At 40.2% G+C, this 17,266-nt stretch overlaps 1 protein-coding gene across 1 annotated transcript in view; it reads right to left on the minus strand.

The window, feature by feature from the left end:
* TRPC7 (transient receptor potential cation channel subfamily C member 7) overlaps positions 1-17,059 on the minus strand; it is a 148,162-nt gene extending 131,103 nt beyond the window's left edge. Inside the window, exons 1-2 of the mRNA XM_032250356.1 lie at positions 16,620-17,059; positions 8,070-8,847 (exon numbers count right to left, since the gene is read on the minus strand). Coding sequence (XP_032106247.1) covers positions 8,070-8,847; positions 16,620-16,633 — 792 coding nt within the window. The 5' untranslated portion in view covers positions 16,634-17,059. The remainder of the gene's footprint in view (positions 1-8,069; positions 8,848-16,619) is intronic.
* Between the last annotated feature and the right edge of the window lie 207 nt (positions 17,060-17,266).

A 17,266-nucleotide genomic window follows, 5' to 3' on the forward strand; every position in this document is an offset into this window, starting at 1 on the left:
AAAAAAAAAAAAAAATATATATATATATATATATATATATACATACACACACATATATTTGATCTCCTTTAATCCTCACCAACACCCAGGGAGGTCATTATTCATTTTTTTTTTTTTTTAAAGACAGGGTTTCACTGTGTTGGTCAGGCTGGTCTTGAACTCCCAACCTCAGGTAATCCACCCGCCTTGGCCTCCAAAGTGCTTGGATTACAGGTGTGAGCCACCACGCCTGGCCTCATTATTCATTAATTTGATCACCGATTTATTTGTTTATTTACTGAGCTAATATTTACTTAATACTATATCTGCCAGGATTTTCTGGAGGTTAAATGGGATGAAGTGCAGAAATTTATTAGCAACTTGGTGAATGGCAATGTCACTTACAGAGTTGTACAGATTAGGGTAAGAAAAAATGTTTGGGTGGAGAAAACAAGCATTCTATTTTCGTCAAGTTACAACTGAAGTACAGTCATGCACTGCATAATAGCATTTCACTCCAGAATGAACTGTATATATGACAGTGGTCCCATGAGATTGTCATGGAGCTGCCCTATACAGGGATACCATTACAAATTTTTATACCATATTTTACTGCACCTTTCCTGTTTAGATATGTTACATACACAAATTCTGACAACCATATTACAATTGTCTACAGTGTTCAGCACAGTAACATGCTGCACAGGTTTATAGCCTAGGAGCAATAGGCTATCCCATGTAGCCCAGATGTGTAGTGAGCTGCATCATCTAGGCCTGAGTAGGTACATTCTATGATGTTCACACAGCAATGAAATTGCCTAATGATGCATTTCTCAGGACATATCTTTATTAAGTAACACACGACTGTATCCTACCCTCCTTTTTTCAAATGAGGAAACTAATTTCCAATAGATGCCCAAGATTACATGGTTGGTAGGAGAGAGAACCAGGTCAGTCTGGTTCCGGGACCAAGCTCCTCACTCTCCACTCCTCAGCCTCAAGGAGATGAAGCATGGTGCACTAGGTACCCTCCAAGGCCTGCCCCTCTGTATTCATCTCTTTTATCACACCCAAATATCTGTCACCCAGGGCATACTGTCTCCATGTATTTTGGAGGCAGATACTCATGGCATAGACCTTAGAAGAGAAACATCATCTAATTTTAGGCATTATTTGTGACCCAATGAAAAGTTGTCATTAAAGGACACATTAATTGACTCATTTTCCTGTGATGACTCATTAATGAATGCTCTGGCAAAAGCATTCCCCTAGATACTTAGGCAGAAAAATAGGAAAAATAAAGCTAGCATAAGCAGAAGTCACCTTTTTGTCTTTTCTTGAGATAAGCCAGTCCCTAGGTCTTGCTCTCAGGTAGTGGGTCCTATGAACAGGCTCCAGTGTGGACCTGAGGAAAGGTCCTGTACACTTTGTACACCTGTACACTTTGACTACATTTCACCTGTGTATGCTTAGTGAGTGGCAGTTCCATCAGCTCATCACCTGACATCCATCAGCTTTCTCTCCTCTATTCACATTTCTGCATCATCAGATGATCAAACACAGGACTAGAGTGACACAGTCAGATCCCTGAGGGCATTAGGGATGATACACAGTCATCCCTCAGTATCTGCAGAGGTTTGATTCCAGGACCTTCCCTCCAAACTAAAATCTGAGGGTGCTTAAGTCCCTGATATAAAATGGCATCATATTTGCATATAACCTACACATATCCTCCTGTATACTTTAAATCATCTCCAGAGGATTTATAATACCCAATACAATGTAAATGCTATGTGAATAGTTGTTATACTGTTTTATTTATTTGTATTATTTTTATTGAATTGTTATTTTTGTTTTTTTCTGAATATTTTCCATCCACAGTTGGTTGATTGCATTGATGTGGAGCCTGTGGATAGGTAAGGCCAAATGTATAAGCTCACGCTTTGAGGACTTTTCTGCTAGATTCTCTCTTACACACGCAGGCACACACCACACATAAAACTTCCTTGTAAGACCTGCAGCTTTCATAGCTTAAAAAATTATTTTCCCAATAGAAAATGAAACACTTTTCAAGTCATTTCCTGCATGTTAAGCAGGCATTTGTTTATACTACCAGCCAAGCTTTCAAACTTCAGGGAAATGTATAATATTTTTCCCAGCATGTTGTACTATAACATTTAAAAATTCTAAAACAATTCAAAGTATGTGAGAAACTGGTGCAAACACTGGAAGCTCGGGCAATAGGCTTATTCAGCCTGCAGCCCAGGCAGGGGCCTTTTCCCAAGCTTCCTGACTCCTTGGCTGCACACAGCCAGGGTTAGATGTGCTCTGAGCTCTGGCACAAGGAGACAAAGTCACTTCTTCCCACTCTTCCCTTTTCTGTTCTGATGAGTTTGCAAGCATATTACAAACTATCACCTCAACATCTTTACCCTCCACAATGGGATCTCTCTAGAGATCATAGCAGGTGGCAAATTGGTCTGATTTATCATTATTTGCATTTTTAATTTGTAGTATTTTAGGCCCAGAGAATTTTCATGAGACTTAAGATGACAGCACAAACATTAATACATAATTCATCATCTATTTTTCATAATACATGTGGTTAGCAACCCATTGATAAACAGAAAAATCATTACCACTTTAAGTAGGATAAAGTTAGTTCTTGCCCCCTCCTCTTCCTTTCTGAGGTCTTAAAGGATAAATTGCTTGTGACTGAAGCACCATCCACAGCCTTCGTGCTGACATTTTGTCAACAGGAAGAGCCTTCTCAGTTGTAGCTTTGCTATTCTTCAGAACAACCAAATGTTAAATAATTTCAATACAGTGTTTGTGGGGCTTCCACAGTCTCTGATTTGGGCACACTGGATGCTTTTAAATGTAAGCAAAAGATGAGAAAGCAAGAGAGATACCTCTACCCCATCCTGCTTTCTTTCTCTTTCCTTCCAAAGTCCTAAACTTTACTCTACAAAATTCCCTTGTTGTCCTTTCTTTCTATGTCCTGCCCTGCCCCACCAGGCATTGCTGTTTCCATAACTCAATTGGAAGAAATATTAACTCCTCTAATCATTTCGAAATAACAGCTCCACAGAAAAATAAAATGCATAGACAAAACGCACAGGAATTTGATGGGAACACAAATAAAGGAGGCTAGCAAAAGAAAGTGGACCAAAATTGCTGGTGAAATTACTAAGCCATTTTATCAGAAAGATGATCAGTGAAGAAAACCAAGCAGATTAATTCAGGATGCAGACAACACATTGTGTTCTTGTTGGCAGGAGCTGTTACCCAACTGAGATAGACAAATTCTTTATTTTTCCTTGCTATTCTAGGTGCCTCTACACAGGGAGAGCCTATTCCACAAGGATGAAGCACCTCTGAGAAGTCCAGCTCACACCAATCTTCCTTTTCTCTGGCTCCCACTGCATAGGTAGACCAAGCAACCAAAATGTCATTTGCTTGCTGTGCTCCCAAAACCCATTTTAGATGCTGTGGGGAAGATTAAGAAGACACGCTTTGCCCTCCATACACCATACAGCGAACCATATGATTGGGAACAGCTATTTAATGTGTATGGGTGTTGTCCCCTCAACCAGCTTGTAACTTTCTTTAGAGCTTCCTTGTCTCACTATGTCCAACAAATATCTCTATTAAATCCATCCATGTAGGCAGACTTTAAACCATAAATAAAAGGAGTCACTTGCTTCATCAGTTGAAATGATTACCCTTTTAGGATTTCCTTTATTCCCTTCATTAGGTATTTCTGAAATGCTTACTAGCTTATTGGGCACCATACAAGGTATGGGGGAGGCCCCAACAAGTTTTAATATCTTTCTAGATCCAAGATTAGAGAGACATAAAATCCTTGAACAGTTACATGATTTCCACACCAAAAATAATGGCTTGCTAGTGGGCATCTAACTCCAGCCACGATTTGCTGAAGGCTTTGACATTGGCTGCACTTTTTGTTAATGACTAGTGTCTATTCTGGTAATAAATTAAAGTGACTCTAAAAACAATAGCCAAAGATCCAAGATGGCTGATCACTAGCAGCTCGGGATTGTAGCTCCCAGTGAAAGCACAGAGAATGAGAGGACGCCACACTTTCAGACGAATTTTTGTTGCTCACGCACCATGAGATTCCCAGCGGAGGAGCCCCACGGGTCGCCAGCACGACTCTTGTGGCTGGTGAGGTGGTTTTGCCACTGCCTTGGTGCGGCGGTTCTTGGTGCAGAGTCAGAAAAGCACCATCAAGCATAACGCCGCTGTTTTGGCTGGCGCAGTGGGTTGCTCAGATTTTAGCACTGGGAATCAACAAGTTGGACGTCCTCTCAGAAACCCAATTATAAAGACGGTAATTATAAAGACCACAGATGGACAAATCTACAAAGAAGGGAAGAAAACAGCCTAAAAAGGCTGAGAATACCCAAAATCAGAACGCCTCTCCCTCTACAGGGGATCACAGTTCCTCATCAGCAACGGAACAAGGCCTGATGGAGAACGAGTGTGTTCCATTAACAGAAGCAGGCTTCAAAAGGTGGATGATAAGAAACTTATGTGAATTAAAAGAACTTGTTCTAACCCAATGCAAAGAAACTAAGAACTTTGAAAAAAGGTTTGACGAAAGGTTAACAAGAATACAGGTTTGGAAATCCCCAAACCTCCTGTGATTTAGCAGTAGACAAGATAAGGGTAATCACCTCAGCACCTGGACCCATAAAAACAATAGCCAGGGAAAACTAAATCCAGGTTTTTAATGGATGATGCTTCCTAGTCAGGAAGAGTTGTTTCCAAAATGAATATTTTAGAGAATGTGGAGGATTACATATGACATATCCAATGAAAATCTGATTTTTTTTACACAATTAATGGCATTGGGTCGTCTCCATAATATGTGGCTACAAGCAGCAACATGTGGTGCCTTGAAAGCAGAACAGATTCAGAAAAAGTGCATTTTAGAACACACTCTTTTGCTCTTTTTTCAAAAATTATGATTATTATTACAATTTGACTTCTTTTCTGCTAAGCTGCTCTCTTCAGAGAAGACTTATAATGTCAGGAATGCACATATAAGGTAGCTTAATAAGTAATAAAGTTCTAAAGGAACAGTTATGTTAATTTATAATGTGCCATTTTTCGACAATCCAAAAGACATTACTTCAAACAAAGGTAACTAGGGGGATGTTAATAGCCAGCAAATGTATTGATGCAAATGCTTATTCAGAGGAAATCACTGCCTTGTAGAAAGGATGCGTCATCATGTTATTGGTGTTCTTAATTGTCCACAATTTTCATATTTACTTTTAAAATCAAAATATCATAGAAGATGCTTTCAAACAAACTTCCAGTTTTTGATATTGCAAATACTGAAATATGCCAGATTTGAGTTTTACTGAAAAAAAAAAACAATGGCTCAGATGTAATTCCAAATGTTAGTTTAGTATTGTTTTATTTAGTAAGGCTGGCATGCTCCCAGATATAGTAGAGAATTGTGCAGTTTTCCAGATAATCTGATCCAGATAATCTGATCTGTTTTTCCTTGAATTAAAAAAAGTATTTTTGGCTTGAAATAATCCAAATTAATTGGTTTGGCCATTCCTTTCACATGGTCAATGCAGAATAAGTCAGAAGACTGGGCAACATGCAAAGTTCAGCCAATTTTTCTCAGCACATCTTTGACCTTAATGTTAGTAGGTAAGGTTTATTGCACAGAATAAAAGAGAAAAGAGGCTATATTCCTCAAGAGTTTCTTTCAGTAATCTCTGTTTCTACATCCACCAAGTTTTTCAGATGAGACTATACAATGTCGGATTTAGGGAAGTGGCTTCAATTCAGTGATTGGATCTTAGATGGGAGAGAAATGGCATAAAATAAACTTTTTAAAGCAATTGTATCTAATCCTGGCTGGGCGAGGTGGCTCACACCTGTAATCCCAGCACTTGAAGAGGGAGAGGCAGGCAGATCACGAGCTCAGGAGTTCAAGACCAACCTGACCAACATGGTAAAACCCTGTCTCTACTAAAAATACAAAAATTAGCTGAGCATGGTGGCACATGCCTGTATTCCCAGTTACTCGGGAGGCTGAGGCAGGAGAATGGCTTGAACCCGCGAGGTAGAGGTTGCAGTGAGCTGAGATTGTACCACTATACTCCAGCCTGGGTGACAGAGTGAGACTCCATCACAAAAAAAAAAAGAAAAAAAAGAATTTTTGCCTAGTCCCAATTTGTGGGGCCCTGCAATCTCCTGTTGGCCTGGCCTTTCTGTCCCTGGCTTATGGCATGAGTGTCTTCCTACAGAGAGGCTTCCATGGCCTCACCTACATACAATGAAATTTTCTCCCTCTTCAATCCCAGTGCCTCTCATTCCAACTTCTCCAATTAATCTTATCACAGGCAAATTAATTTCCCAAATGCTAGTTTTCATCACTTTAGTCTCCTAATTAGAAACTTTCAGTGGTTCTCCATTTCCTACAAGGCAACATTAAGAGTGCTCAGCCTGAACTGCTGGGTCCTATGAAATCCTTCCCCAACTCATCTCTTCAGCATTCCTCCTGAGTGCCCTATAGGAAGCCTGTATTTGAGTCACATGGAACTACTCACACTCCCTGCTCTGGCCCATTCTGGGCCTCATCCTCACTTACCTCCTCCAAATGCCCACTCTTTCTTCCTAATGACCCAATTACTCCTACTCATTAAGGCCCAGTCTAATTACATCTCCTTTGAGCCCTCCTTGAACAATATTGCCCACGAAAGCCTTCCTTGCTATACGTTGGTACCCATTCCCGGCTGTATAATTGTATGCCATACAGGGGCAGCTCCTCCAATGACCTCTAGTTTGGATCATGAAGTTTTCACTTGCAGGTAACAGGTCCGTGTGCAATACCTCTTTGCATGGCAGGTAACACATGATTGTCTCTGACTGAATGGCAAGATGAGAAATTATGAGCCGAGCTGTGGTTCCTACCCTTCTGGCTATACCGTGGGGAATCCTTCATCATTCAGGTAAAAACAAGTGAAGCTCTGAAAAGCTCAATATACGAGTAAGGCTCTAGCCCCCAGTTTCCTGAAGTGGCTAAGAGTTGGCTCTGGGGTCAGAGTGCATAGGTTAGAACAAGGTTTTGCTATTTACTAGCTACGTGATCCTCTACCTCTGTGCCTCTATATAAAATGAGGCTAATAATAGTACTCATGTCACATGGCTGCTGAGAAGATTAAATAAGATCATGTAGATAAGGTGGTTAGTGCTAGGCACACAATAAGTGCCCACTAAATATTTACTCTTATTATTATTAAACACTATGTGGAAACAATTTCCTACTTTAAGGCCCAGTTTTCTCTTTCAGGCGGAATGTCAGTTGACAATAAAAGCACAATCCTGCTATTGAAAAATGCACTTTGGGGGCGAGTTTCCATGCTCTAGGCTGGCCTGGCAGGTCAAGGTGTTCTCAGAGTGATCGAGTTACAGAGCTTTCCCCTGGGCTCATCTGCTAGGGTGACAAATTCAACTCTATAGAGACAGTTTCATTTTTATTTTCCTGTACCACCTCCTCAGCCCATTGATGAGAAAATGGCAAGAGCTTCCCAGGTTTAAGAAAAGCTGCAGCCAGGTCTTCCTGTTAGACTGAGACTGATCAGGACATTCCAGGGTGAGACAGAGATGTGAACGAGACAAACCAAAGCCACGTGGGTGAAACAATCAGGAAGTCTAAGACCGGCACTAGGAAATAACCATAGGTCATTAGGTGTCCTGGACACTCACTCCTGAGCTCCCTGAGGCAGAGCTGAGGCACTGACATCAGAATCACAGCATAATCCTGCCTGCACTCGCCTGTCTTTTACTGCATGGATTTCTACTCAAGTCACTTCTCACCGCATTTATGTAGTTTGAAACATTTCACCCAGAGGGCTGCTTTTCTCTCAGGCCTACTTCTGATAGGTGAGACGATGTGTTCCCCTCCTCCCCCGAGGCTGCCCAGTAAGACCCGGAGGCTTCCCCCTTTCTTAGATTTGAAGACAACCCATTTCGCACTGGACTCGCCTGGAAAAGCCCCTTGGGCAACCTGCCTGCAGGGTGCTGAGTGGGAGAGTTACCTTGAATTCAGTCTCAATGTTGGCTAGTCTGGCTAACTCGTTGCTGAGCTCCAGGGCGGTGAGGACAGGGTCTTCGCTAGAGAGGGACAAGTAGGCGGCACTCGCCAGTCCTTTGTAGGCGTTCATGCGCGAGCGCGAGTGGCTGAAGGAGTCTTTCCGCTGCTTCTCCGTGCACTCATTGCACTTGCAGAAGTAGTCGTGGGGCCGCTCGATGCGGGCGCCCTTGAGCAGCAGGATGTGCACGATCTCGTACTCCTGGCAGTGCGCCGCCAGGATGATGGGCGTGATGTCGTGGGAGAAGCGCGTGCCGTCCTCGTCGTAGGCGTAGAAGTCGTCGTCCCGCAGCTCCTGCTCCAGCGGGCTGAGCGTCAGGCGCTGGCCCTGCGCGAAGGCCGGGTGGTTGAGGATGGCCTCCACGATGCGCACGTAGCCCTTGCTGATGGCCAGCAGCAGCGCGTCCCCCACCCGAGCCAGGTTCTCCTTCTTCAGCAGCAGCTCCGTGACCTCTAGGTGCTCGTTGCCCACGGCCAGCTGCAGTGCGTTCTGCCCCATGTAGTCCACGCAGTTGAAGTTGAGGGTCTTGGACTCCTCCAGCATCTTCCGGACCACCGGGATGTTGCCATACTCAGCCGAGTCCAGGAAGCGCTCCTCCTCGGGCGTCAGGCTGGTGCCCTTCTCGTTGAACATGTAGGCGGGACCCCGGATGGCCTGGCGGCGGCCCTTCTCCCTCAGCGTTGTGTGCCGGCGCTGCATGTTTCTGAAGGTGCTGCTCCCCAACCTATGGGACAAGGCAAAGATACCCGGTTACTTTCCTGCGGATTCCCCAGCCGTTGAGCACACCAAAATGGTTGAGATACACAAAGAATATCATGCTTAGAATCTTATGAGGAATTGTGTAGTCTTACAAATCATTGTCTTAATCATCGAGATTCAGACACAGTGGATTACCTGTACTATTTATTTCAAGTGGTAGAATATGACAGTTGTCTGCCGCTATACCCCTTGGGTGGAGACGACATGGCAGAGCTGAAGTGGATTTAGAGTGAACCTGATAAGAGATGGAGGTTCAGGCGTGGGGTAGCGGTATGGCTGTAGCAGGCAGAGGGCTATTGGCTTTATTTCCATTTTGTAAAGTGGAGAGAGCCAAAAACCCCTCTGTGCTTTAGTTTTCTCACCTGCACAACGCGGATAACTTTCATGTGCTGCAGAGTCTGTAGGAGGATTAAATGAGGTAATTTGTAGGTAGAAAGTGTAAGTCAATGTAGGTTTTATTCTGTTCCCTCTTGCCTCTTTTTATGCCCAGCTCTCCAAGGGCTGTGCCATAGAGTTGGCCACCACAAATAGGCTGCTTTTTGTTCAGATGTGTCCTCCTGAATGAGCTCCTGCACCATGACAAAACTGCAGCAACATGCACGCATGTCTATGTTCTGTGTTTTCTATACGAGGACGGTGCTTTCTGGTTCACATGCAACCTAAGCACCTACTAAAAGGCAAGATGTGGCAGGCAGCAGGACTAGAATCCTTGCCACTTGCTGATTCTCAAACCTCCGTAGAGAATTCAGCCTTAGCTTCTTACAATTGAGCCTGGACTTTTATAGGGATGGAAGAAATAGGTCAACTTACATGCTGGGTCCACTTCTTACTTATTGCTGTTTCCCAGCGTGGCATAGTGTAGAGCTTAATACTAATACTACTAATAATAGCAGTTAACATTTATTAGGCACCTGCTATATGCCAGGTATTATACTGATAGCTTCACATATTAACTTGTGTAATTCTTGCATCAAATCTATGAGGAAGATACTATTATTATCCTCATCCTCAGCTGAAGATACTAAGAGTAGGAGGATTGAAAGACAGATTTTGAAGTTAGAAGGTTTAAAGTAGAAACCCTGGCCCCACTATTTGCCAGCCTTGTGACTTTGGACAAATTACCCAAGCTTACATTGCCAAGGTGTTGAAACAGTAAACTAGAGCAGCTAGTTTGCAACAGCCATTGTGTAATTTGAGCTCAAGTCAGGGATATGCCATCTCCAGGTAGCCTTGATACCTTGAGCAGGTCCCAGCTGCTGGACCCCAGATAACTATGAAATAGAGGGGCTGGACCAGATTTTTCCTAAGCCTCTACCAACTTGGACATCTTGGACTCTTTTGATTCTCCAATTGATCCTACCTGTATTTGCTATTTTTCTTTTCTACTCTACCCTCCCATTCACATCATTCAGAGAATATTAGAATGACATAATTTTTAACAAGGGTGTGTCTGTTTTACTTGAATATTTGCTTGAAACTATTTCCCACAGTTCCAGAGAATTGTCTTTCTTATTGTTTATGCCTTCATGCATAAGCAGTACTCCATATTTCACCTTAGCCATTTTTAAAAATATTCAAATCAAAAATGATCACAGAGAATGGCTTTAAAATTAAATCCAATGTTTTGAGGTTTTTAAAAAGTCATGCAATTAGCCCTGTGAATGTTTAAATTGGGGGCTCCATTTAGTTTTCTGCTCATTTTACCTTTTGACCTGCTCAAACCTTTTTGGTTTTAGCTCCTTGGGGGCCCTATGTCTGGTATAAAGCAAAGAATGGAGATCAGATCTTGGTACTCTAATCCTGCCTGGAGCTGAGTCACACTTCTCTTGGGAAAAGCTGCTAAATTATACAGTGGAACAGCTTCTTTATCTGCACAAAATAAAAAGAATAATTATTGGCAACTCCCCCAAAAGGCAACTGTGGGTGATAAATCCTAATAGAGAGCTCTATACACCTTTAGGAAGAGTGTCTAAACCGCCATCCACTTTTAAAAAGTGCACTTTGATGGAAGATTGCTGGGAAAAAGATTGCCAGAATTCAAGTTCATGAGATCCTTCTAAGCCCATTTCTTTCCACAATGCCATCATTCCAGAGACAGTCTGCTCATTGGTACCAAAGGCAGACCGTGGATTAGGAATCCCACAGAAACCTTTACAGGAGAGATTCACACATAGTGTGCAGGCATTTATTATGATAGGATTTTCAGAAGGGGAAACGTTACTGAGTTGAAAGCTAAGCAGTTATCCCATTTGTATTCCCAAAGGGCCTTGTTTCAGAAGATGTAGTGAACTCAGTTTCAAGGCCTGTCATCTGGGCACATACATACATAGGTGGAAGTTGAGCCCACAGAAGACTAACAATAATCTTTTTCATGGAAGTACTCAACCTGTCCTATAATAGGCTTCTACTTCTCCCAGAAACACTTGTTTAAACTTAGCCATCACAGCTCAACCTGAGAAAAAGCAGTTTCCACTCAAAAACATCTGAGCAGTGTGTCAGATATGAAACAGCAGCTGTCGGAGAAGAAGCTGGCACTACAGCTTGATTCCAGCTTTTCCATTAGAGGTCTGCTCAAGAGGGATAATGGGTCAGACTACAAGGTCAAGGGTACCCAACTATTACACAGCAACAAGCCATGGAGAGATTAACTCAAAGGAAATTTAATGACTACTGAACCAAGTCATAGCAGAGAAATATTTCGCAAGGAACACATAAGTACCCAATCTAAATTCAGAGTCCCAGTGAATATCATAGACTCTGCAGCTTACAAACTTAAAGGATATTCAAGCATTGTTTGTTAATTCCACTCATTACAAACACAACAGAAAAAGCAAAGTATTAGCATCCTAATCTTTTAGGTGAAGAAACTCTGGTAGGTTAAGTGAAAAGACTAAATCTTAGGTCCGAAGACTTTGGACAAATAATTTCTGCGCAAGGGTAGGGCATCATATAAATCTTGATGTTTCTGTAATAATTATGTTTTAAAGAAAATAATATATGTGCATAGCCAGTACTTGGCAGACATTACAATGTCCTCACCATTTGACATGCATTTTTCTGAATGACCTTGAAAGCAGACACCCAGATGTAGTAAGAAATAAACAAGACTGTCTTTCACAGCCTTTAAAACCTCTGCCTTGAAACACATTCGGAGGCTGACAAAATTGTCAATTCTACTCGTTTCCTAGCAGAATTTAGCATTAAAAATGAAACCTTATGAGTCTTAGAGTCACAGGCATGCATATAAGCAGATAATGGCATGTGCTATTCAATGAAATTGCTTCTAATGCGAGGGACTTCACAGTAGACTATGGAGAATTGATGCAGATATTGATGGATGACTTTTAACCTCACTGTGGGCTTCTTATTAGCTCTGACTCTTTCTTACCCTAATATCCCTCTAATGATGCTTCTTAAACATTTATGTACTTATGAATATATTCAGCCACCATATCCTTGCTATTTAATCTTGATATCGCAGATATTCATATTTTAGCTATACATATCACATGGGTTGGAAAGAATCCACAAAAGATGATATATCAGGAAGATAAAGTCACATAGCTCACAATAGCTGGTGGCCAAAGCTCACACCCAAGAATCAGATGTGCTGCCCTGCTGGACTCTGGTGATCTTATCACAGTTTTGGGGCCAAAGGTAAGCAAACTAATTCTCCCTAAAATGCAATTGGCATTTGATGGCCCTTACTTTAGTATTTTTCTTAAAAATAAACTTTGAACACAAATGCATTTTTATTTGCATATATTATTGAGATAATGAGTGATCAAACAACCCAATTAAGAGACGTTTTACATTTTCCAGAAATATATACATTGACATTTGATGTCATTCTGAAGAAGGATTCCAGTGGATTCAAAACCATATATGAGAGGAGGACTGATTATTAAACTCCCTCTTGATCCTTCAGTTGCTATTTTTATCAAGCTGCTCCTACAGATGCATCAGCCAATCTGAAGGAAGCCAGATGTCAATCATCTATGAAACGTATGAATCTTGTGCCCTAAGTCCAGCTGCAGATGAACTTGACCATAAAGCCTTTTGGAGACAGAAATGGTGGTTACTGATGAAGAAAAGGCCACTTAATCAAAATGTCTCTTAAGAGATATTTGTTGTCTCTTTTCTAAAATTGCTACAGGCATCAAAGGTCTCTATGGAAATTATCCAAACTTAAAATCAGTTCAGCCTGCAATGTTCTCCATCTGGATATAGAACCAAACAGAAGCTAGGAGTCAGATCAAACACCCAGGAAAACCCAGCTTTGATCTGTGTATCCTCTCCCAAGAGTATATATTCTGAGTTTTAGTTTAGAGCAACATTGATGAAATAGTCAAGTTATTTGGAGTCTTCTCCTATACTACAGTTCTCTCACCAAAATAAGGGGAGTAATAAAACCCATTCCTCATGTTCCTTAGGAGCACAGTGAAGATAAAATAATGTCTTCCAAATGCCCTGGATAACATAAAGCCTTATACAAATGTCTATGACAATAATGATAAAAATCTTACCTATCAATGCACTGAAGTACATAAGTATTAAAATTGTCTCACATTTTACTATACATTGATATGCTCAGTTTAGCTATTTTTCTAAATGACTATATAATAGTGATATTTAACATATATTACAAAATTACCATTTAGACACTGTGCTAAGTGCTTTGCATAAATTATTGTTTTAAATAAATTATCTTCTGATAAGCTTAGCTATTTTCCTGAATGACTACTTAATCATAGTGATTTACATTTGTTTCACATTAACCACGTGCCAGCCACCATGCTGAGTAATTTATTTGCATTGTCATTTATATTTATTTATTCATTTATTTTTAAAATAAAATATAAGAAGAAATTTAATGTTATATGTACTTAACACAATAATGTCAGACTATAAAGACAAATGGCAATGTAATGATGAATGAATTATAAATGTAAACATATTAAAAAGGAGGTAAATACATAAATCACTAAGCAAAGATGATTAGAAATGTGTAGCAAACATGATACATTTGAGAACATGCATTATCATTTTAAGTTCTGACAAACTATATTACATGGTTTAGGTGCTGTTGTCATTCCCATTTAACAGATGATGAAATGATGGTCAAATTAATTAACTACTTTTCCCAAGCTACACAAAGTATCCGTGGTGAACTCACTACCAAGGGTCTAATCTGTCTGCTTTCAACATCTGTGCTTTTGGCTAGATGCCACTGCCAGCCATCTTCTTTCTATGTTTTTTTCCTGAGTTTCCTTAGACTATAAGTTTTTCCATTAGAGTTCAAGATTCTTGAGGGTAGGAAATACTCATGTATATGGCATATGAACCTGGTGTCCTGTACTCCTGATGCCTGGCCTATGGTGCTTTGTCAACAAGGTCAACAAACTTAATCCATTCCTAAATATTTGAATCTGGGTTGGTCATAAGAAGATCAGTACACTGGAGTTGTTAGTGTTTACCAGCATCTTCCTTCTCACAAAATATAGGTGCCATATAATGCTATAACTATTATTTCCTACTTATGACTGGCAACATTTAAAATAAGGTATGAATTCCTAAGTAAAATCAGTTTCCAATTAGCTCCACTATAAATTATGGCCCACAAGTTGCTAGATGAAGCAGCTAATATTAGAGGACATATGACATCTCTTGGTGACTGAGGCAGAAAATTGAGACATTCTCACTTCATAATACTCCTGAAAATTTTTACATATTTCCAAAGGCATCCAACTTATTTCTAAGTACCACCTTTTTCATTATGTTGAAGTTGAGGGAAATAGTCAACATAAATTATTTATCATTGCCTTTTACATGTTCCAGTAGCATTGGAGATTATTGGCTCTCTTTTAGTTTATTACAACTATATTAATTGTGGGTTTAAGTCATTTAAGTTTCCACCTAATCTACTGATAATAATTTGCTTGTAGAATGTAAATATTTTAAATAAAAGAGAAAAGATACCCACCTACCTACGCCATGATATATATGAGTTTATACATTTTACCAGTTAAATTCTACAGGAAACAAGCAAAGTATCCTTCTTTTATTCATTACAATGTATTATATTAAGATATACTTTCCAAATAATTCTACTAATGTGGGATGGTTTTTCCATTGCATCTTGGAATGGAAATATTATCTAGTGTTCCTGAATGTCAATAAGTGATCCTATTAGTAATTTATTTTCTACCAAATAACATCATTTAGAGAAGAAGTTATCCTCAGTTTTTTTCAAACTGCCTGGGTACCGCCTATCCAAATATAAATAGTGCTTTGTATGTGTTTCTGTTTTTCTTTTTACTCTAAAAATCTTTATATTCCTATTTGGAAGTTGGAAGTTATAAAACTGGACATCTATATCTCATTGTGTATAGCTCCAGGTGGAGCTGAAACAAGTTTTGATAGTTAAATTTTTAAAAAAGAGTTTTCTTGGAATAAAATAGATACATTTAACCTTTTAATGATTTCATTGACCTCTGTGAAAAGAGTCTGAAATAAACATCTACTACCTAGAAAGTAAGAGTCCCTTATATTATGAAATTACTAAAAAAAGTAACATGCTGAATATTTATCTGGAGGGAAATGTTGATTGCTTTTACTAAGCATGAGCTCCTGGTAACTCTCATCCAAGATACCCCATGCATTCTGCAATTAGCCTCAATGAGGCTCCACATAGTTCTGATTTTTTTCTGGGTTAATTACTGCCTAAAGGAGTTATCTAGTCTACATGCCCCCAAGTTCAGGAGCAAGTATTTTTAGAAATAAATATTTATGAAAGGATAATTGTGACATAGAACTCTGGTACTTTTTTTTAGTAATTGAATCAATGTCATTGTTAAAAAGATCTTGGAGATTGGGTTCGCATCACATCCATAATGAATATTCTGGATATAATGTGAATTCATTCATAAATCTGATGTGTGCCTGATACTTCAGAAATAGGACCCACCAGCAGGTGGCATTCTGAGGCAAAAATTCACTGAGTGCTACCACACAGGGTCAATCATTATTGCCTTTTCTGAATCTTGCCCGAGTCCATTACGCCTTTAAATCACAATTAATAGCAACAGCATTTTGGTTGTGTCTACTTGATATGCATAAGTGAATTTACAATTTCAAATTTAAAGGGGAGATTCTGAGATTCAGAGTTTCAAAGCTCATGTCACAGCTCTGTCTAGATTACACCTCTTTTATTATGAACATATTTATTATTTTGAAATGGATGTCTAAACGAGACATGTAGCTCAGACCATATTTTCAACAATAAAAAAAGAAAAATGACAATCTCTTTCTTGCCACCTGTAGTTCTTTAATGGTAGTTACTTATTAGAATATAACCTCTTCCTTCTCTCATCCCCATATGTATATTATGATAAATACAACCACATACATACCACACTAGAAAGCTGTCAGTAGTGAAGGGAAAGGTGAGACAGTACATATACACTCTTCTAGGAATAAAACTATATTACTCTAGCACAAAAGGAATAGGCTACCTAGATGAGTTGTCTATTTCCAAATACCTTTGAAAACTTAGACATTCAATATAAGAAAAAAATTTCTCCAACTCAAGGAATAAGAAAGATCTCGGATCCATCTAAAAATCTAAGCAATGTACTAGAGGAAGAAGGCTGATAAATAAAAGTTCAGTTCCATATTTCAGCAAGAACACAACCTCTACTGGGAAAAAAAAATGAAAGAACCATCATAGCTGCTTACATTGAGGGTAACATACGCAGGCTTGTTCCTCCTCTAGATGACCGGAATCCGGTGCTGAGTCGCGGGAAGCTGGTTCCCCATGGGTGGCAGCCAAGGATGTACCGCTCTCCGTGGTGCTGAAGTACAGAGCCGAACAAGTGAGTGGAGTTGCAAGGATGTGAAAGCGCGCTCCGCTGTTCTTTGTGCTGCAGTGGTAAAAACTCGCCTTCCGAGGCAGAACCGTGTTACCGTCCTTTTTCTAATCTGGGGGAAATTTCCCAGAGAACATGACGGAGAAGCATCTGTGTGTGAGAGTGGCATGCAGCGTGGTGATGGGTTGGTATAGTCCCCACCCCCTCTCCCCGACGTAGCTTGAAAGGGAGGTAGCAACTCTGTCTTCCTACCATAGCTCCTCAGGATTTCTACCTGTCTCTTCCTCTGTCCCAGAATAGCGCGCGCACACACACACACACAAACACACACACACACACACACACCGCTCATTATATAAGGCTGCTTGTTTTGGCTTCTGAGGCAGAGTATTCATTGGTTTAAACAAATGAGGAATGAGTTGGTTTCCTACCTGTTGTGTTTGTGTGTTTACACAACAAACAGAGGGAGAGGGTTAAGAAGAAAACTAAAACCAGAGAAGCCTAAAGAGCGACTTT

This window comes from Sapajus apella, unplaced genomic scaffold (genome assembly GCF_009761245.1).
Source record: "Sapajus apella isolate SASKATOON/1434 unplaced genomic scaffold, GSC_monkey_1.0 scaffold71, whole genome shotgun sequence".
Lineage (NCBI taxonomy): Eukaryota > Metazoa > Chordata > Mammalia > Primates > Cebidae > Sapajus > Sapajus apella.